Below are 26,731 nucleotides of genomic sequence, written 5' to 3' on the forward strand. Positions count from 1 at the left end.
ACTTTAAATATGGATCTGAATCAAGGGAATAAATCCACTCTTCTATTCCTCAAAGGTCAACACATTGTGGTTCATTTTTAAAACTTCCAGAGTCTGCTCGTGACAGTTTTGTTCCCACTTTCCTCAGTCCTGGAGCAGACACTTGTTTCCCTGCTGAGTGGATCGGCCTGCTAACAAAGGCTGCAAGAAATCACCCCACTGGAGCAGCTGCCTGTTTCCCAACTCCATATTCACAACAAGCATCAGACCTGAGGGCAGGGGACCTTTTATCTAAACACTTACAACAGTATACACTGGAGGCGTCCTGCAAGCTGTTTGTGGCAACAAGTGTGTGGAAAACATCACAAGCTCTGTTTGTTTCTGTAAGAACTGAGAGATTCAGACGTCACTCTGCTTTTACAATAACATCAAAGATATATATAAAATGAAAGAGAGAAGGGTCGGTTCAAAAAGTGGCATATGAATCAGATATGAAAGATGAAAAGAAAAGAATAAAACTTAAATGTGCAGAAGATTGCTTAAAGATAAACAAAAATACCAACTTTCTGGAACCAATTAAAAGTTTGAATGTTTCTTTTTCAAAGTATGATGAAGAAAGACGCACAGAAAAAAGAAGACAAATGAATCAAACCTGCAACTGCATGTACAGCTGTGTGCAGTATATGTGTACGGTATATCAATAAGAAACACTAAGCAGCGCTTAAAGGTGACAGACTCAAATAAATGACACACAATTTAAATAAGTAAATTAAAAAAAACATATCTGTCAGGTGGAATTAGTGAGTACACCCCTACCGCTTTCACAGTTTAAAATCTCAGACCATCCTGTTGTGGTCCTTGGTGTATTCCAATTTACTATTATGTATTTTTCCCATCCATCGCCCTTCTTTTGCTTATTTGGGAACCAGATGCACAAACCACCCCAACTAGCTCCTTTTGATGTGGAAGAGTAGCGGCTTTAGACTGTTTTTTTTTTTTTTTTTTTTTTAAATTTTGGTTGTAATCTTTGAATTTTGATGTTTGTGTGATAAGTTTATAGCTTTCAGAGTTTTCTTTACTTTCTTCTCAAGTATGAGTATAGAATTTAACTTGAAACACAAACCCGGCCATTCCTAATGATAATAGAGAATTACTAACACGTTACAAAATGCTACAAATGAAGAGATCGGCTCACAGCAAAACGGATGGTGAGCAACAGGATGAATCGTCCTGTTGCTGACTATTTTGTCTCAGCAGCACATTGGCTCAGACAAAACAGGAACATGTTGTCATGTCAGTTTGGCCAGCCGTAGCTTTAGGTTCAACCAAAGAGACATGAGCCCACTCCTGAAGAGCTTCTGTGACTCTGTGGTGGCGTCAGCGATCTTTTACGTTGTGGTCTGCTGGGACAGCAGCATCTCTGCTGGGGATGAACAGGCTGATCCGGAGGGCCAATATATTGGATTTTTATTTCTTTTTCTGATGCAACATGTGCAATTTTGACATACTATTTTATTTCGTTCTATTTTGTTTTATTCTATTGTATTTCTTAATTTTTGCTCCTTTCAACTTTGTACTGTCCACTTTCTGCTATGACCAACCAAATTTCCCACTTGTGGGACTAATAAAGGGTCATCTTATCTTATCTTATCTCATCTTATCTTATCTTATCTTATCTTATCACACAGAAACCCCTCTAAAAAATAACTGGCTTCATTTTCTACATATTTTCAATAATCATACAATACAATCAAACATATATTTACACATATACAAATATCTCAACAACACAAATGCTATAATCAATTGCACATATTTAGAAATACCTTGACTAAACTCCACTAACCTGTCAGCTCTCAAGCAGCTGCTAACAACAAAGAAAAAGCGAGAACCTAAATTCAGACACAGAATTTACAAGACAAATAATTATAAGTTTTGAAAAGTTCTGATTCTTTCGAACAGAGGTAGGTCCATCTTTAATCCTTCATCTTCCATAATCTGTCAACTAAACTCCATAAAGACACAATAAATGTGTCTGCCTTTTCATTTAGCTTAATAATTAATCTGGTTTACAAAAAAAAAAGGATTAAAAAGAAGTCTTAACAGTTGACCTTTAACTAAACCAAACTTTTCTTTAATTAATATCATAATAAAAAAAAATAAAGCTCTAGACAGTCAGTGAATTTCAGTGTTACTATCTTAGCTGAACAGCAGCTCTGAACAGAGTAACACTAATATCACAAAACGTCACCCAGTCCATTAAAATGCAAATGATGTGTAAAAATCTGTGACATATATGAGCTGAACTTTGATCTCTGATGTGAGGTTTGATCCCCGATCCCCCGCTAAGCCCGAATATGGATGTTATGTTTGAAATCTTCATTTTTAAGTACAGAGACGTAGTGAATACACAAGACTGGAAGTAAACATAAATTCTCTCTTGTATAAGGGCTAAAGTAGTAAAATGAACTTGTGTAAGTAAAACTGTTAATGGGGAATGAAAACGAACACAGCAAATCACAGAAAACACAAAAAACAAGATTCGCTTGTTTTAACCAACAAACAAGATGATTTAAAGACATTCGATATACAAAATAAACTAAATGAGGCGGTTTTGTGAACTTTGTGGCATCGGATAAATTACTATGTTTCACTGTGACACTTAATATCCACAAAATGTGTTTTAATGCCCACATTCAGTCCAAACCTGAACCCACTTCCTTTCTCTTCCTACCACAGCTATTATCCCCTCTCTCCGGCTCTTCTTTCCACATTTCCTTTCATAGCTCCAAGATTCTCTTCCACAAACTTCAAATCCATACAACACCGCCCATTTCCTCTCACTCCTCCTTTTTTTTTGTTGACTGCTGTGAGGGTGTGTGTGTAGTAGTAGTAGTGGTGGTGGTGGTGGCGCTGCAGGGGTGGAGGGTGTCAGACAATCTGCTCTTGTTTCCTGGGGGTCTGTCGCCAAGAGGAGTCAGCACAGGGGGATAAAGAGAACGCGCTGGAAAGCACATTTCTGCACTGCCTCCTCTTACAATGCCCTGCCATTCCCATCTGTTACACACACACACACACACGTGCACATGAACTGGTGTGTACGTGCGTGTGTTGATGTGCATATGAATGACATGTGTCAGAGTGCAAAGCCATGGCATTGGGCGCAGCACGTTTCTTCAGAGAGGAGGGTTAAAGACGATTGTGAGGGAGCCGACCACCATATGGCAGAATAATTAGTATTAGACCCCGATCCTAAGAAATGCCCCCTCCTCTGCTGTACACACACATTCACACACATTCAGCTGAGCATTCTGGGAGTGGTGCCCTGCTGAGGTGTGTGGTGGGAGAAATGCCTTCACATCAGAGGCTGGGCTCTGAAAGGAGCGGTAGGTCTCCCAGCACCAGGCTTTTCACTCCAGGAGACCACCAGAAGGGCGGCGCTGTGGGTACGTCCTCGCTAGAGAGGATAGATTTGGAGTTAAGCAAACACAACTACACACACAGCTAACGACAAGCTTGATGGCTGCTAGCTTTTGCTACTGAGCAGGCCTGTGGAGATAAAGGAGTCAGCAGTGAAAGGTCCAGATGTTTCATTAATAACCCCTCACCCTGAAGCATTTGGCTCTTTGGGGCAGTGGAAGCGTGTGTGTTCTGGACCTTTCCGTGAGAAGAAGGACGCTGCTGTGTGAACTTGGAGCTCCGGTAATAGGGAGGGCAGAAGTCTTTAGGACGAGCCTTCATGTGAGACAGGAAGCGTGGACACAGAGAGGTGCAGAAAGCTGGACGACCGTGGGCCTGCAGGAGGAAACAAAACAAACAAACAAAAAAAACCATTTGAAATGCTCTTATTCTTAAAATAAATGTAAAAACAGAATAAATAAAGTGAAAAATCAACTCTATCTGTAAGTGAATTTTGAAGATTAGGTAAATGGAGAACCAACAAATAAAAAATAAAGCAAAAAGATACAACAACAATGTAAAATAACTGTAATTTTTTAAAGTATATTGAATGATGTAAATACATCCTATTGAATAAAAATAATAAAAGTAATAAAATATAATAAAAAATAAAAATAAACTAAAAAAATGACACATGTAAACAACATAAATACTAAAAAAGAGGGGAAAATGCTTACAACATTAAGCACTCAACACAATAAAAAGCACATTACAGATCATTAAAAAATAACTAAAATAAAAAATGTTATATTATTTGATCAAATTAAAATCAAATCAAATTAACTAAATAAAGGAGGCTATTTAAAAGCACATAGTAACTACATAACAAATTAAAAAACTACTTAAACTTATTTGGAAAATAAAAAAATATACTAATTCAAATAAAATGAACTAATATCTAAACATTGTGTAAAAGCATAAATAACATGATTAAAAAATAATTTTGAGGAAATAATAAATAAAATTAAAAGATTAAAAAAGAAAAGAAAATGGACAAAAAATTGATTACATTTCAAAAATATTAAACATAACTTTAAAAGAAAATACCCATCATATTTAAATATATAACCTCATTGAAAAACATAAATGATTATATTTATTAAAAACATATATTTGTATATTAATAATCTAATAAGGTACCAATTTATAAAAAGGTTGAAAACATATGCACAAAAATTCTGATTTAATAAATAAAATAATATTTTCCTTCAACTTTATTTGGTACAACAACTGTTATTTGTCACTAAACTAGCAGCAAATGTATCAGTATACAAACTTTAAGCTGTTACAAAATAAAAGCCTGAAAGAGAAAACCTGCTGTAGGGTGTGCTGTATATGGAGATGGGGAGATTCAAATGATGCATGGTACCACCACTGCCCCCTTGTGTTGACAAAACAGATCAGCACACAAAGCAACTCCTGCTTCCTCCTCTTTACCCGGCTCCTTCATGACAAGAGGAGGCAGAAAATTATGGCGAGGGTGATAAAACTCTAGAGTAAACTGTTAGGGAAACACAGGAGATAAAAGCCGGTCAATATTGAAGGAGGGACGGCATGCCAACCACAGAAATCCAAGCCCAGCATACAGCCTTGGTGCCAGTGAGTCATTCAGTCGCTCTCCGGCCCTCAGAGAGCAAACAGTCGTAATAAATGGCCCGTGGACGCAGGGTTTTTATTTGACTTGGATTTCAGCTCCTTCTGCAACAAAGTGCAGCTCCTTACTCTTTTATTATAGAATAAAAATAGTAAATGTACAGATCCAACATCTGTCTGAAAACAATAGCTCACACAGAAAGAGAAAGAGGGTGAAAGGTGGGGGCACTGTCTGTGACTCACACAGGGAGGATCAGCTTTTTAAATCCCTTTCTCTCAGATGCACAGGCTTTAAAGATTTACATTCTTGTGATGTAAAGAAGGCGAAGTGAGGTAGAAATGGCAGGACAAGAGGTGGCGATGGGGGCTGCTCTCCTCCACACTGCTTTTCCACCCTTTTGGCCTCCTTAATACCTGAAACTCAGGCCCTCAAAAGGCTGCGGAGGGCTTTCTTTGTAGGGCTGGTGTCATCAGGCTTGTGGCCTTCTGTGGGACAGGTCGGGGCATGAATATCAATGTAAGTCTACACCACTGCAGTCCACTCAAAAACTATATTAATGCAGCCAAATCTTCAAAAACACTTCTATTTAAATCCTACCTCATCACACCAATGCAGGAAGTCTAAATACTCAGTCCTCTACTTCATTAGTTATCTATGGACTGAATTTATATGATGGACTAAGGTCTTTCTACAACTTCCTGATGTTTTATCCTTATAATGACACCCACTGGTTTGTTGACATTTTCACCAAGGTAAATGTGTTAATGGAGTGCTACGTTATGTGATAATGCTAACTATCATTACTGGTTAGTCACACAGCAGGTAGGTTTCACTGTGGGTCAGCTGAATGAACTTGAATGATAGGATGAGCATCTGTAAAACATGGTGGAGTCTCAGTCATGGTTTGGGGCAGCATTAACCCAGAATCACATCAAGGATCCATCCAACGCATCTGGAAAAAAACATCCTAATGACAAAAGCTTCATTATTCAGCATGACAGTGAGCCAAAACACACGGTATGCAGTAAAGGCATACCTGGATAGAAGAATTGGAGCAGTATCAGGCATGGATTGGCCTCCCCAGAGCCTCAACCTCAATGTTATTGAAGCAGTGTGAGATCATCTAAAGCATAGGTGTCAAACTCTGGCCTAATTACATTTGGCCCGCGAAGCCATACCAAATTACTATTAGAGCTGGCCTACTAGTATTATACAGCTAATATATATATTGTTTAGTATTAAGCTTTGCTTGTTCCATATTCAGTTTTCCAGCAAAACTTCTTTGAGTCCATAAGAAGAGATTCATTCTTAAATCTGGAGGAAGATTTTTTTTCAATAAATATTAATGTTAGCCCACCATCTTTCTCATTGTCCACAGCTCTGTTGGGGCTGTGGACAATGAGAAACAACATTGGAACAAATGTTAGCGACTTTGTTCCAGTTTTGAATTTTGGCCCACTGTGCATTTGAGTTTGACACCCCTGATCTAAAGGCACCCAACATCCAGAGCTCTGAGTGTCCTTTAAGAAGCTTGAGAACTATTCCTGAGGACTACCTAAAGAAATTCCAAGAAAACTGCCTAAGTTAGTTCAGGCTGTGTTGAAAAATAAAGGTGGTCATACCAAATATTGACTTTCAAGCTTGTTAGAATAGTTCAACTCTGCACCTGTTTCCCATTTTCCAAAATATAAAGAAATGAATAATGACTCAAGACTTGTGGACAGCATTATATGATTTATGGTATTTAATATTTGGCTTATAGGTTCCCTGTCCCATGTCACAGAGGAAGGCATTTCCAGCAGTGACAGTAGGTAGGACTGTAGTTTTTGCAGATGCCCATAACACTTGTGTGGGCTCCATCAGGGGCCCTACAGGCCCCCAGGAAACAGGCTAACCTCCTGGCGTCAGGCAACCCACACGCTGTCCTCACACAGCCAGAGCTGGCTAATGTCATTACGGGCCTGTTTGCGGTCAACAGCTACATGATTGAGATGTACAAGTAGCGCTTCTAGATGAATGTAGGAAGTCTATTAGTTAGTCAGAGTCCCAGATGGCCTGCAGAGGACAGCCTTGCGTGTGCTCCTTCACCCCCCCCACCACCACCACCTCTAAACACACACACGCACACACACATATGTACACAGCATACAAGCATACATAAGCAGTTGTGCAGACACACATCCATGCACACACTTAATTATGCTGCCTCTGAGTGAACCCTCTGACAGGCGGACGACTACGAGCAAAGACAGAAGTGTGTCTATGTCCCAGCGTCTGCAGGAACAGAGAATTCTTCACAGAGCTGAAGCACAAGAAAGCCAGGCTTAGGCCCTAACAAGGTTAAACCCCTGAAAAAGAGTGACTTTTTAAATCATGGAGATTTGTGTTTCTGCGGGGTGTAATTAGCTTTGCTGTGGGGGAGGAGGGGAGAGGGTCGGGACTCTGGCAAGGGGGCCGGCGAGAGGCAAAGTGAGGGACGACGACAGTGGGGCACATTGTGGAGTCCGGCGGATTCTGGGGATTAAATCTGATTATCAGCTCGTGTCAGAAGCCAGACTCAGATGCAGCTTAGCATTCAGAGCAACTTTCTACTTTCGATGGTGAGACAATGACCCTGATTTACGGGCCCACGCAGCCCCAGAGGGTCCGGCAGCTTTTACCCCGAAAACGCACAGATCCCAAAACAACTCAGCACAGCAAGGATGTGACGATACTGCCGCACAGTTTGTGCTCAGAGTCCTCTAAGGCCCTTGAAGTTCAGGTATAACTGAACAAAAGTTTTGGAACCATTTTTTACATCAGGGATTTATTAATTGGTTTTTCCTTCCTCTGATGTACAGTCACCAAAATGACTTAACACAGAGTAATTATTGATGAACGGTGATATGAACATTAATAGTAGTAGTATTTCCTCATAACCTTCTTTTATCTGTCTATGTTTACAACCTTTAATATTACAATAATGGACTTTACAGAGTTTGGGGAAAAATTTATTAACAGCATGTGCCTCAAAGTTTAGTAAATGACTCCATTAATACTTCCTTTATGGCCATGTGCTGACACAACTCCGACATTTTGGTGAAATTGTTTGGAAGCAGGTGTTGTTGAACTAATAAAGTTTCAGATGAACTAAATATGGTAAATTCTTTCTAACAATATTGCTCCTAAACTAAAAAACAAACAAACATACCACATTTTTATGTAAAAACCCTGTTATATATGAGTGCTCTGCCTCCATGTTTGGGCACCTGTGCAGCCCGACCTGCATCTCGTATCCTGGGTGAGAGTAGAGGAGCATCAATGTCTGGGTCAACAGCCTCTCTGTCTCTCTGCTTAGCTACCCTTGTTGTAAAAGTTGTCCCCCTGTATGACAGCGGGCAGTTGTTACCATCACAATGCCCTCATGATTTATTAGATATAACCAGAGCGGGCGCAGGAGATTGGAGAATGGCAATGGGTGATGCCAGGCCTGATGAACTCTGTGAATGCAGAAGCGGTGAAAGCGGTTGAGGATGTAAATGAGGCTGTAAGGACCAGCGGGCCCCTTTGTCCGACGACTTTACTTGTTTGTTTAACCAGAGGCCGAGACAGGAAGCCAGCCCACACAACTGTGCTGTCCCCATGGCAACTCCACTGTTAATTGCGGCACATCCACTCCCGGACGCTTTTCAGCAGAGGGGAGAGGTGGGGAATCGTGAGTGTTGAAGAGAAAGAAGATGAAGAAGAAGAAGAATATGTGTGTGTGTGTGTGTTTTATGTTGCTTGTTAGAGGAAAAGCAAGGGTTCAAATTATAAAAAGCTTTCAGGAATTTGAAAAAAATTTAAATTGCCCTGTTCTCTGAGTGAAAACAGAGCTAAAACTTTAACATTTATTTGCTGATTTCATCCTTAAATGGATGATCCTCCATGCTCCATGTCGAATACCCCTTATGTCAGAGGCATACTCATTAACGGCCTTTGGTATCTGGACCAAAGTATAGATTCTGGATCCTGTACATTAACTTGTTTGAGTGAGCCATCACTTTGGTGCTGACAGTTGGTTGCAAGCAGACATTGCTGACTCTGGTTGCCAAGAACCCTTCTAAATCTATTCACTACCTTTGCTTTGAAGTTAAGAAATCTTGAGTCCTAGCATCTATTTCACTGGAAGTTCCTGAATGTCACTGATTTTCTGAGGACTCTGGCTGCCACCTCACCACCGTCTGGACGCCCCATTAGGCAGAGAAAAGCCATGGTGCATCACGATGGTGCATCCCTGCGTTGCCTGAGCAAAATACGTGATGCAGACATGAAATATACTTCCTGTTATGCTATGACACATTAGATTCTGCTGTGAGCCATGGCAAAACCTACCCTTTTAACATTTTCTACGACTCCAACGACTTATCTTATATCTTTTAGGGCACCTGTAGTTAATTTGTTCTGGTCCGAATCAGTTGATGAGTTTGTAAACTTGCCGCTTTTCACCATGATTTGGATTCTTTTCACACAGAGAAAAATCCAAGTGAACCAAAATGTATCAGCACAAACCACGTCACAATGTTTAATCCGCTCAGATGTGTAATAACAGAGGATAAAAAACAGAAAGAAGATGCTGTGTTCTGAACTGTTGGAGAATGGAGACTTTATGTTCGTTTCATGGCTAGTTGCTAGCCTGTACAGACTTTTGTGCATCCATTGTTCCATACAAAGCATACAGGAAGTTTCTTAGCTCAAACTTGTAATGTACACCTGGTACTATGATCATATCGGCGTCAGATCATGTTGAAAACAAGTGCAATTACTGTGTTCACATCTGCATAAACGAACTGCTCCAAGGAGGGGAAATGAAGTTTGATTTAAATGGATTAAACAATTCAGGGGTTGAAACACCCTTAATCTAGTCTCACAAGAGCACACTTATAAACAGGAGGTATTCATGATTTTATGGCAAGTTTGGAAAGCTAGAAGGATCACTTGTACAATCTCACAAAAACAACAGGTAAGAATACCAAAATCTGTTCAGGTTCTTTGTGGCTACGAAGTGTAAAATTGGGCACTCACAGTGTAGTGGCAGACTCCTCTGTCCCACAGGATAGCCTTGCTGACAAAAGAGACATAAATGGGTCTCTGCAAGAAAAAGAAAATAAGTCACATTTAACAGTATTGATTGCAGAAAGACGGCTTATTTAAGTACAGATCTATCAGATTGAGATTGATCAGTTGAAAGAGTTGAAATGCTTTTAACTCCACAGGCCTTGGGACTGAGAACAATGACTGAAGCATTTGAAAACACATAATGCCACACAGGGAGTGGGCTCTCTGGAGATATTTAAACCCCCTCTGTCTTGATTATTGAGCTGCTGTGAAACACCTCCAGGAGAAGCTGAGGACTCTGTGATGAAGTCTTCTCTCCCACACAACCAGCTTTCCAACATCTGCTCAGTGTACAGAACGTCTGCTCCTCATTTCTTCGAACATAAAGCTTCCTTGGGACAGTACGGTGGTCCTGTGGTCCCGATGTGTCGGTTTGACCCATGGAGCAAGAGGCACTGTGTTAACTCATCAATCACCCGGAGACACAACACCAGCCAATTCCCAGCAGCTCATCCATCTCTCTTTGCAGCTCCTGGCAGCTCCCAGAAGCACTGAGTCAGCTCCAGAGTTGATCCACTGCAGGGAGCAGGAGAGCAGACCCTCCCAGGATTCACCCTTCATTCATGGGCTGTAACCCCAGACCAGAGTAGGTGACATGGGGCAAGAGTGGCACACGGAGGAGGAAGACAATGGAGGTTGATGCGTGCTTCCATTTCCTCTGCTGCGGAGCTCTCAAACAGCTTCAGTGCCACCATGAGAGGCTAGAGGGCAGCGTCAGGTCTGGCCCATTTTACCTCCTTTGTCTACCTACCTGTTGTATGCAACAAAGCACATTATGTATGATTACACACATTATGCCAGAAATACCTCACGAGCTCTTCGTCCTTAATAGACGCCTTAATTGCTGCCAAATAATGAACGGACGGGGAAAAACAACCGTTTTTTTCAGTAAATCACGGCACTTGTGGCCCAGTGACCTCATTGTCGCTAATTACGTTGAATGTGAAATCAAGTACATCATTTTCAGACAGCAGAGGATGGAGTGGCTGGGGGCTGGGGTGGCCTGTGATTAAAATGTAGAGAAATCAAATGAGCCGAAAGAGAAAACTGGGCAAAACAAAAAAGAGGCTGCAGTCACATAGCAGAAAAAAACATCGTGTTCAGTTTTTATTATTCAATAAATGCAATTAGAAAAAGATTTTAATTTCGGAATTGTTAGTTTTTAAAAAAATATGCGTCTCATTATGGATTTAACATTTTTTGGCAACGCTATGTCTGGATATGAACAGTGCTTGGAGGGTTTGTGATATAAGCCTAACTACAAAGCTGTGGTTAGACTAATGAACACATGAGAATAGGGAAAATGCAGTAAGAGGGTTAATCTGTTGAGAGTCCCCAGCAGGAAGAGACAAATGCTATCAGATGACACCTCTGAGATGAAGCCATCCACAACATGGGGTTAGTCATTAATATGTTGCTGTGTGGTTTGGATTAACCACTGTGAAAAAGTCCTGATCCTAAGCTCGGCCTGAGAGTGTCATTTAAAGGGTATGTGAGAGGTGGAATAATTTGCAGACACAAATGATTATACGGAAGTAAAACTTGACACAGAGAGTAACACTCACCAAAACTAAACAGGAAGAGAGACACAACTGAACAGGAACAAGAAAGACATAAAGACCTGCACAAAGACGAGGCTGAAGGAACAGAATGGGAATGCTAAAGGGAACCAATAAACCTAGAGTCACCTTTAACTAAACTAAGATCTAGAGAAAATAAGGAAACATTACAAAGCACCAGAAAATAACAAAACTCGCGAGCACAAGGAAATGCAAAATAACCCTATAACAGAAACTATGAAATGATAGAGAACATGAACTTCAGCACTTCTCAAAATCCAAAAGGAAACAATGAACTAACAGAGAACACAAAATGAAAGGTGATTCTTCTCTGAAGCCCATGTCCCTTGAAAGGCTCATTAAATCCTGCTATCCTGGTATATAAATGAGCTGTTAGTTAAATGTGCATTTGTCACATAAAGAAAACTTAATGTAAATTATAAATGTCAAAATAATGATCATACTAAAGTTGACTATTAGGCTTTTCCTCATGATCATATACTGTTTCAGTGTTCAGTCCAAATATTGGAAAACCAATCCTAGCAAGAGAGGAGCGGAGGCGCTGCACCAAACCCTCAGCAAGATAAAGAAGCTTCTTTTTTTAACTGTGAGTCATGTAAAGCTGCTCTAGCCAACAATAAAAATATGGATATCTCATTTAAGGATAACCCCTCACTCTGATATCATAATTAATGTTTTCTGCTGCCAGGTAAAAAAATCAAGCCTGGCCAAGAAAGGCAAATGTCATCAGATTACTGTTGCAAGTCTGAGGTAAAGACTACTTTACAAATTTACAGATAAAAGTTATGAATTTACATTTACTCAGCATTTTATCTTATAGCTCCATAAATCACTTTTTTTTAACATCTCTGACGTGTGTTTTCCTGAAAGGTTTAAAAATTTCTGGAAATCACTTCCCAAACTCATCGATGAAAACATTTAGTCTTCATGTTATTCATTCCAAACAAAGAAGCAAACTCGTGACAAAAGAAAAAAAAGAAAGCCAGTGGTCTATTAGCTCAAACAGAATTTCATTACTCGCGGTCCTCGCTCTGCCTTTGATGTCACCGTTTGACCCATCATCACATAATCCCAACAGAGGGTTTGTCTAAAGTGATTGCTGCTCCTCTTTTCCTTGTTCAGTTCAGATGATGAGATTAGGGAGATTCCTGGCAGATGGGATTTCCACTGTGCGTGTGTCGACGCTCCACCTCACGGCACTTCCTGTCAGAACTGCTGAGCGTAGGGTGGCGTGGGCTGGCAAGTGGACAGGAAGTGTTGTGCTGTCGGTCTGAGCCAGCAGGGGGAAATATGGTCAAATATGGTTTGTCTTATCAATAATGAGTAGGTGGAAGCGGTTAGATCAAATTACCAATTTAGAACTAATCACCAAAGTGGTGGCTGGTATTTGCTTTATCCCCTCTCCCACTCTGCTTTGTCCTCTCTCTGGTGGTTCCTGTCGCCATCTGTCTGTCTTTCAGAATCAGAATCAGAATCAGAATCAGAAAGGGTTTTATTGCCAAATGTTGAGCAGGTTTACAACATTAGGAAATTGCTGCGGTGCTTCAGTGCAAACATACTGTCATAAAAATATAAAAATAAGAATAAGAATTAAAAGTGCTAAGTGGATAGATATATACATGATATATACATGAGTGCAGGTGGTGATCAGTGCCAAACATGGAATGATGCAGTGAACACAGCGTAGGGTCATGTGTTAGTGGTGGGAACAGTCATACGGTTATTGTTCATGTGTCCGACAGCAGAGGGGAAGAAACTGTTCTTATGGCGAGAGGTTCTGGTGCGAATGGACCGGAGCCTCCTGCCTGAGGGGAGCAGGTCAAACAGACTGTGTCCAGGGTGAGAAGGGTCAGCTGAGATCCGAGCTGCACGCCGCAGTGTCCTGGAGGTGTACAGGTCCTGCAGAGATGGGAGTCTGCAGCCAATCACCTTCTCAGCAGAGCGCACAACACGCTGCAGTCTCTGTTTGTCCCTGATAGTGGCTCCAGCGTACCACACGGTGATGGAGGAGGTGAGGATGGACTCGATGATTGCAGTGTAGAATTGCATCATCGTCCGTGTTGGCAGGTTGAATTTCTTCAGCTGCCTCAGGAAGTACATCCTCTGCTGGGCTTTCTTAATGACGGAAGTGATGGTGGGCTCCCACTTCAGGTCCTGGGTGATGGTGGTACCCAGGAAGCGGAACGAGTCCACAGAGGTGATGGGGGTGTCAGTCAGGATGATGGGGGGGAGTGGAGCTGTGTGCTTCCTGAAGTCCACAATAATCTCTACTGTCTTCTGGGCATTCAGCACCAGGTTGTTGTGGCTGCACCAGGACACCAGACGTTCAACCTCCCTCCTGTAGGCAGACTCATCCCCGTCCGAGATGAGTCCGATAACGGTGGTGTCATCTGCAAACTTGATTAGCTTGACAGACTGGTGGGTGGAGGTGCAGGAGTTGGTGTACAGGGAGAAGAGCAGAGGAGAAAGAACACAGCCCTGAGGGGAGCCGGTGCTGATGGTCCGGGAGTCCGAGACATTCTTTCCCAGCCTCACATGCTGCTTCCTGTCCGTCAGGAAGTCAGTGATCCACCGGCAGATGGGATCAGGCACATTCTCAGGGGAGCTCTTCCTTTTCTCCCCAGCACCACACTGGATGTTTTATTAACTCTGTTTTACCTGATTACACCCCGTCTGCGAGTCATTGTGCATTAATAGGCATTTAATCAGCATTTAATTAAGGGAGCAGGAATCGAACAGTGAGCTGGGCGCTCGTGAGGTCAGCACCAAGGACACAAATTACCCAGAACAATGCAGGTAGCTTACGGAAGTAAACAAGCTGCCATTAGGGTGGTGGTACATGTGCAAACCTTAGAATAAAAATCAGACTAAAGGTTTCTGGCACAATTTCTAGTAATATATTGGAAGTGTTGAAGGGTATTTTTCATGACAATCGTTTTTTTTACAAATGCAGAAATACTTTATGGTGTCAAGCTTTCAGTTTGGTATCAGTCTTTTCTTTTTCACACAGATTGCTAAAGCATGACTGGTCAATAACTTGAAGGCTACAAGTGGATGTCCAGATGAACAGAATCCACCTTTTGGCAGAAAGCTTCCAGTACAAAAAGTCTTGTCATATACAGATTCTGTATATTCATATTGAGTAATAGGAAAAAGAAAGTAGGCTTTAGGGATCAGGGCATGATAAAAAAAAAAATCTGGTCCTCAGCAGGCCTTATAATTAATTAAATACACCCTCAAATGAGTATAAATCTAAGTATACCCTAACTGCTTCCACTGGAATAATCTGATCTGAATAACTGATCATCAGCAAGTGTGAGCACCTCACATTTTGGCAGTTTTCCGGTGTGCGTTAACACAATATCAAGGAGACATCAGCAATGCTCTTAGGGAACTGTTGCTGCCCATTATGAATAATTGGGAAAGGTTATAAAGTCATTTAAAAACAATCTGAAGTCCATCATTCTTCAATGAAAAAGATTATTCACAAGTGGAAAACATGACAGTTTCCAATCTATTCAGGAAATTCACCCCAGGCTTAGAGCCTGAGTAACGCTGAGCACTGAGACAAAAGAGCTGCACAGTCCCTAAACTTAAAAAGCACACTCGAGGAACTCGACAAAGCAACACAACGGACGAGGCGATCCAGTCTAGAAGACAATCAAGTTAACGGCTGAGCTATCAATGCAAACAAAAGGCGAGAGTGACCACCTCAGCATGGCTTTGGCCAGGTTAGAGCCAGAGATAGAAAAGACGAGCAGCACACTGAAAGAGAAAGAGCCCGGGGTCAGCTATAATGAGCTGTGAATGTGAGCATCTGACCAATCCTGTTTAATGGACTTCATCCCTGGAAAGGTTTCTGTCCTGCCCTGCACCGGTGTTTTCGTGTGTTCACTTAGGGTCTGGGTCAGGAGGCTGAGAGGACTCTGTGACCCTGAAATGAGCTCTCGAAGTCAGCGGAGACCCCTGCTGATAGGACAGACCTCCTTTTATACTTTAATCTGCCAGCACGAGGGATCAATATGGTGACTATTGGTGTCAGGATTGTGTGCAGGAGTAAGTGGTCGAGCCATTTTAGACGTATCACGGGGGGTTGGCGCACCATGACAAAAGCACAGCCCGCTGCCACCACTGGCCACAATGACCGGTGGGACACTGGCACACCAGCAGCTAACCTACTTAACATTCATTAGTGTCAGAGAGGTGGACAGATGTGCCGGGTGTTACGGATCTTCCCTCTCATGTTCTCGCCATGGGGCTCATTCAGCAGCATTTGACGTGTCTTTCATTTGGGATTTCAGAGTTGTGGGCGGTGGCGGCAGTAGACCACTACTGCTGGGTGGGCATGCATGGACTCACCCCATTGGAGCCATCAGCCGGCCAGGTGCTCGTGCAGACAGGATGCCTGGGCAGAACCAGTGGCCTCAGTGGATGCTTGAAATCCCGATTTCTGGAAGGTCTAATTTCCCAGCGAGCCTCCGAAACTTCTCTTCTCTCCACAGCAGACATGTCCAGGGAACTCTAGGCTTTCAGTTTACTCATTTTCTCTTTAAAAGGAGCCTGAAAACGTCTCCACTCGCCCAGAAGGTGTTTTATGCGTTTACACTTTGCAGTCAGAGCCTCTCTCTGTGGGAGGCTGAAAAAATGCAGCCTATTCAAATAGCTTATGGCTGTTAATAATTACCATCCAGCTAAACTAGTGCAACTCTCTCAGGCATGCTTCCTTGGTGAACACAATAACAGAGACACTGGGCACAAAGAGGCTATCTCCCTTCTCAGCTCACTACAAATTTTCAGGCAAATAATGTGACACAAAAACAGGCCTACAATAAACCAAAGCTTTCAATTAGGAAGTGAACAGCACTATAGCTGCACACACTGACAGAGGCCAGAGCAGAAACCAGGACCAGCTGGACAGAGAGGCAGCTTTTCAGTCCGACTCCAGACACAACACGGATCAGGTTCTGGGCTGCTACAAAGCAGCATAAATCTCCTGGCCTTAATTGCATTACAGGGCATATAGTGGAAAGCACTGTGGAAACAATGGACCCTATCAATTCCACAAATAAGAGTTCACCAGTGTGTGTGTGTGTGTGTGTGTTTGTAAGCCCGGAACAGCCTTCTATCTGTATTTGCAATCAAAGCTCATTATGTAGAGTGCATCTTGTGCTTCGGGCTTTTCATCTTCAGGTTTGTTGTGCAGGAAAATCCTAGTAAACAATTTCTTGGTGTAATATTAACAAGGGGAGGTGGCCAAGGGAGAAGTAGTGAGTGTTTTCCATGGTGACCGGACCAAACATTTACAATAGTGACACCATCAGCCACCTCTGCACAACCAGTTTCTGCTGAAATAAAATAAATAAGTACGTAAAAAGAACAGCTTTTGCACCTGTTTTAGTTCCTCATTTTGTGACATTTGTTCTTTCATTCAGGGACTAAAATGAGTGCTTTATTTAAATGCTTTCAGAATAAGGATTTTGCTGTAACATAGTCTGAGCACAACTTGTAACATGAGCTAAAGCTTCTTGAGACCGTCTGAGATCAAGACCTCTCCTTTACATTTCCCTTCATAAAGCAACGCCTCCCTGAGATCCCTCTCTGTTCAGCCCTGTGGGGAACCTGCAGTGCACTTTGGGTAATCCACATCCCACAATACCAGCTGCTAAGACACTGTAATAAAATGACTCGTGTCAGAGGAAGCTGTAAGTATTTTTGTGGAATGTGTGGCTTTTCTACTAAAAGAAACTGCACATAAAACTGGTATTCTCGTGATCTGCTGTTTCATCTCTTTTCTCTCCTACAGACTTTATACAAGATGTTTTTATGTATAATTCAATGGTGAATATGATAATCAGTTATGTAAAACTACTTGTCCACTACTGAAAATGTAAATATTCTTCCATTCATCATTCTGGCCCACTTGAAAATTCTTTGCAGTATTGTTTGAATTCAGCCACATTAGAGGGTTTTCAAACATGAACGGCCTGTTTGAGGTCATGCCAAAAGATCTTGATCTGACTTAAGTCCATTCCTTGACTAGGCCACTCCAAAACCTTTGGGTTTTTTGAGACATTCACCAGTGGACTTGCTGGTGTTTTTCAGATCGTTGTTCTGGTAGATAACCAAAGCTTAATGGCATGAACTCATGGTCGGCTGTTCACCTTAAGAATTTTCTTGTTGAGAGCAGAATTCATGGTTTCATCAATTACAGCAAGTCGTCCTAAAGCAGCAAAGCAAAAAGTTCAGCTTTTGTCTCATCAGTCCATAGACTATGTTTTTGGCAAAACTGGGACAAGCCTTTATGTTCCTTTTGCTTAGCAGTGGTTTTCGTCATGGATCGCATTTTGCAGAGTGTCTTTCTTATTGTTGAATCATGAACTCTGACCTTAGTTGAGGCAAGTGAGGCCTGAAGTTCTTTAGATGTTGTTCTGGGTTCTTTTGTGACCTCCTAGATGAGTTGTTGATGAGCTCTTGGAGTAATTTTGGTAGGCACTCCTACGAAAGTTTGCCACTGTTCCAATTTTTCTCCATTTGTGGATAAAGGCTCTCAGCGTGGTTCACTGGAGGCCCAAAGCCTTAGAAATGTCTTTATAAGCCTTTCAAGACTGATAGATGTCAATGACTTTGTTTTCCAGCTTTTGCTTGATCTGCCAATGATTTTCAGGATTCAGTAAGTGGTTTGTCTCTCTGGTGGCAACCATACAGTAGAAGGAAGCCTACTGACTTAATAAGTAAAGCATCTGACTGTCAAAAATGTATTCGTTTTCTGGTATCTGACAATTATACCAGATACCCCCCCCCCCCCCCCCCCCCCCCCCCACCTCTCGGAGCTACTACAACCATATACACCTCCCCGTTCCCTTAGGTCCGCCAATCAGCAGCTCCTTAAGGTACCAAAAACTAAGTATAAATCTAAAGGTGATCGTGCTTTTGCTGTAGTTGCTCCAAAGTTGTGGAATGATCTACCCTTGCATGTTAGGCAGGCCTCTTCTCTCTCTGAATTTAAAAGTCTTCTTAAAACATATTTATTCGCTGAAGCCTTTGGCATTGATTAGAGGGGTTGACTCAATTTGTTTTGACATGTTTCAATTTATTTTAGTTTTTTAGTTATTTATTTTATCTTATCTCATTTTAATTTTCTTTACTTATGCTTTTAGCATGTACAGCACTTTGTGAACTCTGGTTTTATGTTAAAGTGCTTTATAAATAAAGGTGGTATGGTATGGTATGGTAATTAGGTGAAATATCTCACATTTTATCCAAATACTACTCTACTTCCAGAGCTACATGGAGCTACTGTAGCTAATTATAAATGCCTGCCATGTGGTGTTTGTTAAGTATATCATACTGTAGGATTTTAGAGCTTTTGATTTGCTGAAACCAGCTGGTCCCGGTCCAAAATATATGCTCTGACAATGAAGCAAAAAACACTAAGCTGAAAAGAATAGTCATGTTTTCCACTAATAACATAAAAGTAATTTTTTTTTTCTAGTATGCTAAATAAAACTTAAAAGAAATGTGGGACTCTTAGGCTTTTAGAAGTACACACTTGACTTAACTTGGATTTTGCAGGACTGCAAAGGCATACACACACTCACACAAATAAACACATACATCAGCACACAAAGGCTGACAAAGACTCTCACAAAACACATAAAAATACCATTACAAGGGGCTTTCATGCTGTTCTAAGGAAAGCAGCCCTGCCCACTGCGTGCTGCCCTTTGTGGGCTGTGGGACCCAGAATCAAAGAGCGGTGACCTGCACAGGCTGTGGCCCGCAGGCCTGCAGGGAGTCCTGCACTGACTCCAAACCCTGGTTGCCACACCATGCTGAGATCCTCCTCTCCTCTCCCTCCCCCCTGGTTGGCTCCGTTATTTCCTCATCTCATCAATCTGTCAGCTAAGCCCTTTGACACCACAAAACAATATGGTCCCAGTATTTTTTAGTGTGTGCCCTCTCTTTCAATATGGTCCCAGTATTTCAAGATTAGTCAGCTCACCCACGAGGTCTGCTCCCCAGTGCCTCAGGATCCAGGGTGAGTCAGCATGACGGCCTGAAAAGCAGTTTGAATTTTCCAATTTTTCCTGCAAAACCAACACATTTGCAAGTTCCAAACAGATCATGGGCTCTGTCCTAACATGGAATGCATACATTTTATAGCCTTGTTTAAGCTGGCTCATGTTTGCGTTCTGAACACGGGTGTGTTTGAGGCTTTGTGCAGATATGGCACCCCTGCAAACTGATTTATGCAAATATAATTCGATTCACATAAGAAAAACTGCAATTGCAGAAAGATAAACTAAAACATAACGAGACATGTAGTGATCAAGCAGCTGGCAACAGTGGGGAGGAAGAAACCTCCAGCAGCACCAGGGAGGGTGGGCATCTGCCTCAACCAGGCGAGGTTAAACCAAAAACAGTAATAAGAGTAACCAGAAATCAGGACGGGGGAGAGGACAGACAGGAAGAAGCACAGAACCACAGAAAAAAGGTTCACATTTTTTGCACGTAAAAGATTTTAGTTGCACTTTCTTAAAAAACTTAAACAACAGCTTAAGTTTTAAACGTTCATCGTACGGGTGGGTTTAGGGATTTGACTGCTAGAAAGTTCAACTGAGTTGGTCCCAGAAATGCTAATTAGTTAAACAAATTATTAACATTTTATTAATGTACAACAGCAGTTAAATGTTCCCTCTCATAGCACCAGCATTTCCAGCTCGAGTATGTTTCCCCAGATTTCAGTAAGATTCTAGTTTTAAGCTCCCTTTTCTGACTTTGTGTTTTTGCTTTTGGGATATCTGCCTTCAGCCAAATAAACAGCCTGTTTTCCATTACCTCTACCTGCCTTTGCATCCTAGATGTGGGTCCCCAGGCTCAGCTCATAACAATCAGAGCCTATAACTACAACAACAGTACAGCACAACAAATTATATTTGAAAATTATGAAAAAAAATAAGAAAAAGACAAGAGACAAGACAAAGTAAATTACATTAAGAGACAGTTAAGTAGATAAAACTAAGAAGTAATAAGCGAGACTTCTTTTCTGGCTACTCCCTTTAGGGGTCGCCACAGCAAATCAACTTCTTCCATCTCACTCTATTCCTGGCATCCTCCTCTGTCACACCAACCCTCTGCATCGCCTTCATCACTACATCCATTAACCTCCCCTGTGGTCTTCCGCTTTTCCTCCTGCCTGGCAGCTCGATTTTCATCCACCATCCCTGCTCTTTCACACATCCAAACCATCTCATCTTTCCTTGTCTAACTTTATCTTCAAATCAATAAGCCAAAACAATCAAAAAGAATAAAACTAAACATTAGTTTGCTCAGGAGGTAGCCTCTGATGCATCCATCAGGGTATGAATGTGTGCGAATGCGGGTTAGTAAGCACTTAAAAGCATTGAAGTATACAAGAATCAGTTAATTTACCAAATGAAAAATATGGTAAGTAATGGGCTCCAGTTCCAGGGAGCTCCTAAAATACATTCAGTGAAGAGAGGTTTCACATTTACATTTAAAACTTCTTGATCAGGGGAAGCTCAAACAAACTTCCCTGATCTCTGCTTTCTACAAACTTTATTTCTAAAAGTCTAAAGCATGAATCTGATGAGGAAAATATACAGTGGAAGACTTATTGGTCACCTGTGCATGTGGCTAACACTTCTATGAAATAAGAGAGCCCAGTTTTGAGATCACGCCTGCTGGACTATACTCACTCAAGAACAGACCATTCAGTTTATTTTCAAGTAAGGATGAAAGGACGACTCCAAACTATGCATGTCGCCTATTCACTGGTGATGCTTTTTAAAGGAAAAAGGAAAAAAAAGACAGCAGAAAGAGTTGGAAAAGGGTGGAGGGGTGGAGCGCTGCATACATTTTACATACACAAGGCAGCAGACAAAGTGATTGTTGCTTCCCTGAAACTTTTTTTTCGCCCCTTCAGAAAACACTTTCCCTGCTGAATAGGCACCTATTAGTGACTCCATTATGGGCACAGGGCTCTTGAATGGCTCCTCACTGTGTGTCTTTATCATAGTCAGGCTGTGAATACAGCTGGCCCCCTCCTCCTGCGGCCCAACCAAGCTCCTTACAGCCTGTATTGATAGGTGCTGCCGTGCTGGTGATGATGGGTGAGGCAGCCATTCTCGCCCCCGTTGTGAGCTCCAGGTGTGGTGGTTAAGCGTATTGTGCTGCAGACGTTTTTTCTTTACCACTTGCTCCAATAAAAAAAAGAGAGAAGAAAAAATGGATGCAATGTTTTACATGTATTAGCTGATCTCCATAATGCCATTCCACCGCCGGCCCCTCCCCTCCTACCGCTGCACCCCAAAACAAGTCAGGCCTCTGGCGAATCGCTGCACACCGCCTCAGAGCCCTGTATTGTTGCTGGATTATTGAGGAGTTAGCTGAAAGAAAGAGGCAGCAAGAGTGGGGTGTTTGTACTTTATCTCCAGGGGAGACAGGGGCTAAAGAAGGAGCTTCTTTAGAGGAGTGAGTTACTGCGGCAAAAAGCCCAAAAACACCTGCAGGAGACAAGCACAGGAAGGTCGAGGCAAGAAAAAATGCTTGCCTTCTTGCCTCCTCTCTGAGATACTGTAAACCAGCCCCCTCTGAATGGAGGCGCTTTCATTTATTGAGCCCTGTCACAACATTTTCACCTTGCTCGGTCTCTGCAAACGCCAACTTTGAAGTTATGTGTACGCATGTACTCGAAGGAGGGAGACGCCGAGAGTTAGCAGGACTTTATGATGAATATGGAAGCATTGTTCAGCCATGCTTACCTCCACAGGGAACCATCTGCTCCCTGTCAATGCATCACCTGCTCGTCTGAGCCGTCTCCAGGGCAACGAGGGGTGGGAGGGGGGATTAGGAGAGGTTATGGCTTTGATAGGAGGGGCCGTCGATGGGGACGAGGAGGAGGAGGTCACTGGTGAGGTGGGGGCCGATTGGAAAGAGGTTACTCGGCGAATGTCGTCCTCTGCTGGAGGTGAGTGTTAGAGCAGGGGGTTTACAGTACTGCACATGGACTGCAGAGACAAACCACGCTGAAACACTTGTTGAACGAATTATTTAAAAGACAAAAAAAGTCCTGGAGCATTTATGAAGCTGACAGAAAAGCTCAGGTCCATTAAAATGAGGAAAAAAGCAAAAGTTTGTTTCTCAGTTTGCAGGCTTTTGCTCAGAGCAGCTCTGCATGATTTACAGCTCAAAATAATCCTTATTTATCAGTTCATCTTATGCTGAGCTGTGCTACAGCCCTCTTAGTGCACCCTCTCTGACCTCTTTTAGTTCCTTTCTTTTTATGTCAGCTTTCTTCTCATCACAAACAGAAGGTTTGAAGAGCAGGTGGGTGGGGCTTCTGTCATTATAGTTATAGCTGTGTAACCTCAGACAAACTGACATGAATTTGTGCAACAGAAGCGAACCTGTATTTATGCAAGTTAAATGTATCGAATTTGGGAAAAAGTTTTTATACACATATCGTCAGGATTCGTCTGAAAATGAAAAACAAGCTAAGTGACGCTGTGTGAGAGCAGCTGGGGCTGTAGGGTTCAACTTCTCTTATATATAAAGATAAGGAGATGTAATTGCAAATGTAGGACTTCGGTTCTTTTTTTTAAAATGTGCTCTATAAATAAACTTGACTTGACTTGACTTGACTTCTCTAAAATAATGTGCAAATTTTAGTATCGATCTGATAGTTAAATACAGGGCCAGTATTGCAGACACCTATACTGATACTAGTATCAATGTGTATCGATAACCGCATCGGTATCAATACTATCGATATCACTCATCGATTTCAAGCTTATGGCTGGTTGCTTGTGGGCGTTCCAACATCAAGTTACCTAGGTAACCAACTAATATATTCACCCAACACGTCACGTTCTCCCTCCCAAAGGGTAACATATTACGCTATGTGACGAATCGTCATTATGTTACGCTTTCGGCCACCCAACACGTTCCTATGTTACGCGTTCAGAAACAGGAGAACCATTTGGACTGAATCTACACATGTACATTTATTTTACTTTCTCATCACGAGCTTTGAAAAATACTATCTAACACGATTAATGTTATGGTTAGGGTTAAGGTTAAGGTTAGGGCTCGAATACATGGCTGGAACGTGTGTTGCCGCTGGGAGCGTCATTCTATTGGATTCCATCCACAATCGCACGCGTATCACAGTTATCTTTTGCATTCCAATGGGATGCCTCAGGATGTGACAAATCGTCGGTATGTTACGCGTCGGGAATGAGAATGCTCTGCAACACTAGCTTTGCCAATAAATGGTATCCTGCACTCTCACTGGCAGTTACTTTAGTTGCAATCCTGGAAGGTAAGACAGTTTCATCTGCTCTCTGGTTGACACGTCGCTTCCACTGAGGATGCAGTGCAAGTTCTGAAAACATGTTACAGTAACTTGACTCAAGCTCTGGGTACTTCCCCTCCTCGTGCCATTGGCTGTTACTGCCAAGTATTCATATATTTCCAAAAAGACTGCCTTCAGGTATTTGATGTGAACGCACAGACTGAAAAGGGTTAAAAAGACTGAAACCGAGCATTTAGATCTAGATGAAGTCCGAGCATTTGGTTCACAGGGATTACCTGTACATATTCTGATGTCATTATTTGAAACTCAGTTAATCCGAGTACCTGTTCTACCAGTGCAACAATATAAATATATGATGAGAATTATGGAAAAGCTAAGTAGATACCATTTAATTCTTACTTTTATCGTACATTACGCTACATCACTTATTTTTTCTTTGAAAACAGAATAAATTTAGAGAAAAGTTAGTGAGATTTAGGTCAGTATGTTGGATGTCTTCAGAGCTCTTCAAGTCCCATAAAGTGAAGTTATCTCTAAAAGTCATAAATGGGCTACATAATGCATTAATTTCTGCAGCAGATAATTGCCGCTGATGACAGTTATTAATAATTTTTGTTAATTAAAAATGTCATTTTAGGATGTTTCAAGGTGAAACTGTAACTTGAATAGCTGAGCTCTTCATTGTAACGGTGACTGTGATATTCAGAGACAGCAAATAATATTTGGGTTTGCAAGTGCTTATCATTTTTATTCTTTCTTGGGGCACATGTAAAGTTGGTGGGCTGTCATGGTTTGGTTTATTTAGAGGACCGACGTGTTGATTGTTGGGGGGGAAAGCATAACTTTAAAAAGTACTGATTTGGTTAACAGAAAAACATTTCCTTTTATTTCATAAGTTTACATACATATTCTTAATATGAATAGCAAATTGTCAAATTAAAGTATCCTACATCTTGCATGATTCACATCCCACAACATCTTTTCACTTCCATCTCTTTAAAAAAATCATACCATACATCATACAGAGTGAGGAAATTACTTGTCATATGTGAGCCTGATTAGCAGCTGCAGAGTGACTTTCCCTTTGTGTGTGTTGATGCAGGTATTATGACAGGCTGCATGAATGCAGATCAATCACAGGTTTCTCATTTAAACCACTGTCACCCGCCAAGTACAGCACGCTGCTGGCTCTGCCCGTGACGGCTGGGTAAACACAGACCTGAGGGCACCTCGAAAGGCAAACACGTAAGAGCTGATGCCTGGCTGATGAACGCGTCAGCCAGCAGTACTTGGAAATGTTTGGGACGTCACATTTGGGACTGTAATATGAACCTTAGGTCAGATAGTGTTTTTATTACAGGAAACCTACGCCAAGGAAATCTAAAATCCCCTGACAGATATCTATTTACTCACTCCATTGTTCAGGATTCATTTAAACACTATGGATTTAGCGACATCTGATTACTCCAGGGGATTAAATTACATTATGAAAACATGCCTGTTGAGACTGAGAGAACATATGTACAGACCTGTTTGAACATGAAAAAATCCACTCTTACTGTAGCTCCTCACTGTTTCATTTAACTGTCTAGCAGCATGCACACATACATAAAAATATTTAAATATTACTCCTTTTCTAACTTAAATTTGAGGTTATGTCTGAGTACCTAGCATCATTTAGACTTACATCATTAATCAGGATTTTTAATGGCTATAAAGAGGGACTATGTATGTAAGTGTGATTGGTCTGTGAGTCTGATGAACCTTACTTAAAGTCTCTGTAGTTTGTCATTTTCAAGAATTTAAAGGAATTGTGAAAAACCTCTTATTTACTTCTCAGCTATATTGTTCAGCCTGCCTTTGCACAGGTGGAGACATAATATTATCATATTTTTACTAAAAGTCATCATAAAGCTTGTGCTTGCTTTGTTGATTTGTGATGGTCATATTAAACATTTTGATGCAAACTAAGCAGAAAGCACTGTAAGTGCTGTGATGAGATTGAGAGCTGTTATTCGTCTTCCCCCCTCCTATCGGTTATGATCTGCATGTTGACCTATGGCTTCTGGTGGTATCTTCTTTGGCTTAACAAACTGAGAACCAATAAAAAGAGGAGTACAGAGGTCCACATTTGAGTGGTTTTATTGTCTGGGTCAGTGACCCAGCGTTTTGTGTTATTTTGTATTGTTGATTTCTTACGTTTCTAACGTCAAGCTTGTCCCACTTCATGCCTCTCCATGCTTCCTGTTTTATTTTGAAAGTCTTGTTTATATGTTTCTAAGTTCATTGTGCTTGGTTCTACTTTTCCCTGTGGTGTCATGATTATTTGAGCCAGCTGTTTCCCCAAGTGCTTCCACTTCCCCTGATCACCTCCTGTGTGTACTTAGTCTGTGTGTTTTCATTCAGTCTTTGTCAGGTCGTCTGTGTTCCTTTCTACCTCGTCAAGTTTCCAGGTTTTTCATGATTTTGGGCATGTTCATGTTTCTAGTTTATGTTTCTCTATCTCATAGTTGCTCTCATAATCCTGTACAAAATCAGTCCTAGTTTTTCCAGTTTTGTTTTTGTTTCGTTTTTGCCACTGTTCATGTTTCTTTGCTTTTGCATTCATGCAATCAGGATAAAGGATCACCTTTTGTTTAAACCTCA

At 41.5% G+C, this 26,731-nt stretch overlaps 1 protein-coding gene across 1 annotated transcript in view; it reads right to left on the reverse strand.

Moving 5' to 3' along the window:
* LOC146555515 (uncharacterized) overlaps nucleotides 1–16,257 on the reverse strand; it is a 67,500-nt gene extending 51,243 nt beyond the window's left edge. Inside the window, exons 1-3 of the mRNA XM_085252749.1 lie at nucleotides 16,108–16,257; nucleotides 10,076–10,141; nucleotides 3,588–3,774 (exon numbers count right to left, since the gene is read on the reverse strand). Coding sequence (XP_085108875.1) covers nucleotides 3,588–3,774; nucleotides 10,076–10,141; nucleotides 16,108–16,257 — 403 coding nt within the window. The remainder of the gene's footprint in view (nucleotides 1–3,587; nucleotides 3,775–10,075; nucleotides 10,142–16,107) is intronic.
* Between the last annotated feature and the right edge of the window lie 10,474 nt (nucleotides 16,258–26,731).

The sequence above is a fragment of the Mchenga conophoros genome, linkage group LG17, assembly GCF_057382185.1.
Source record: "Mchenga conophoros isolate Kocher_MC1m ecotype Shallow Benthic linkage group LG17, M_conophoros_male_GT1.1, whole genome shotgun sequence".
Classification (NCBI taxonomy): Eukaryota; Metazoa; Chordata; class Actinopteri; order Cichliformes; family Cichlidae; genus Mchenga; species Mchenga conophoros.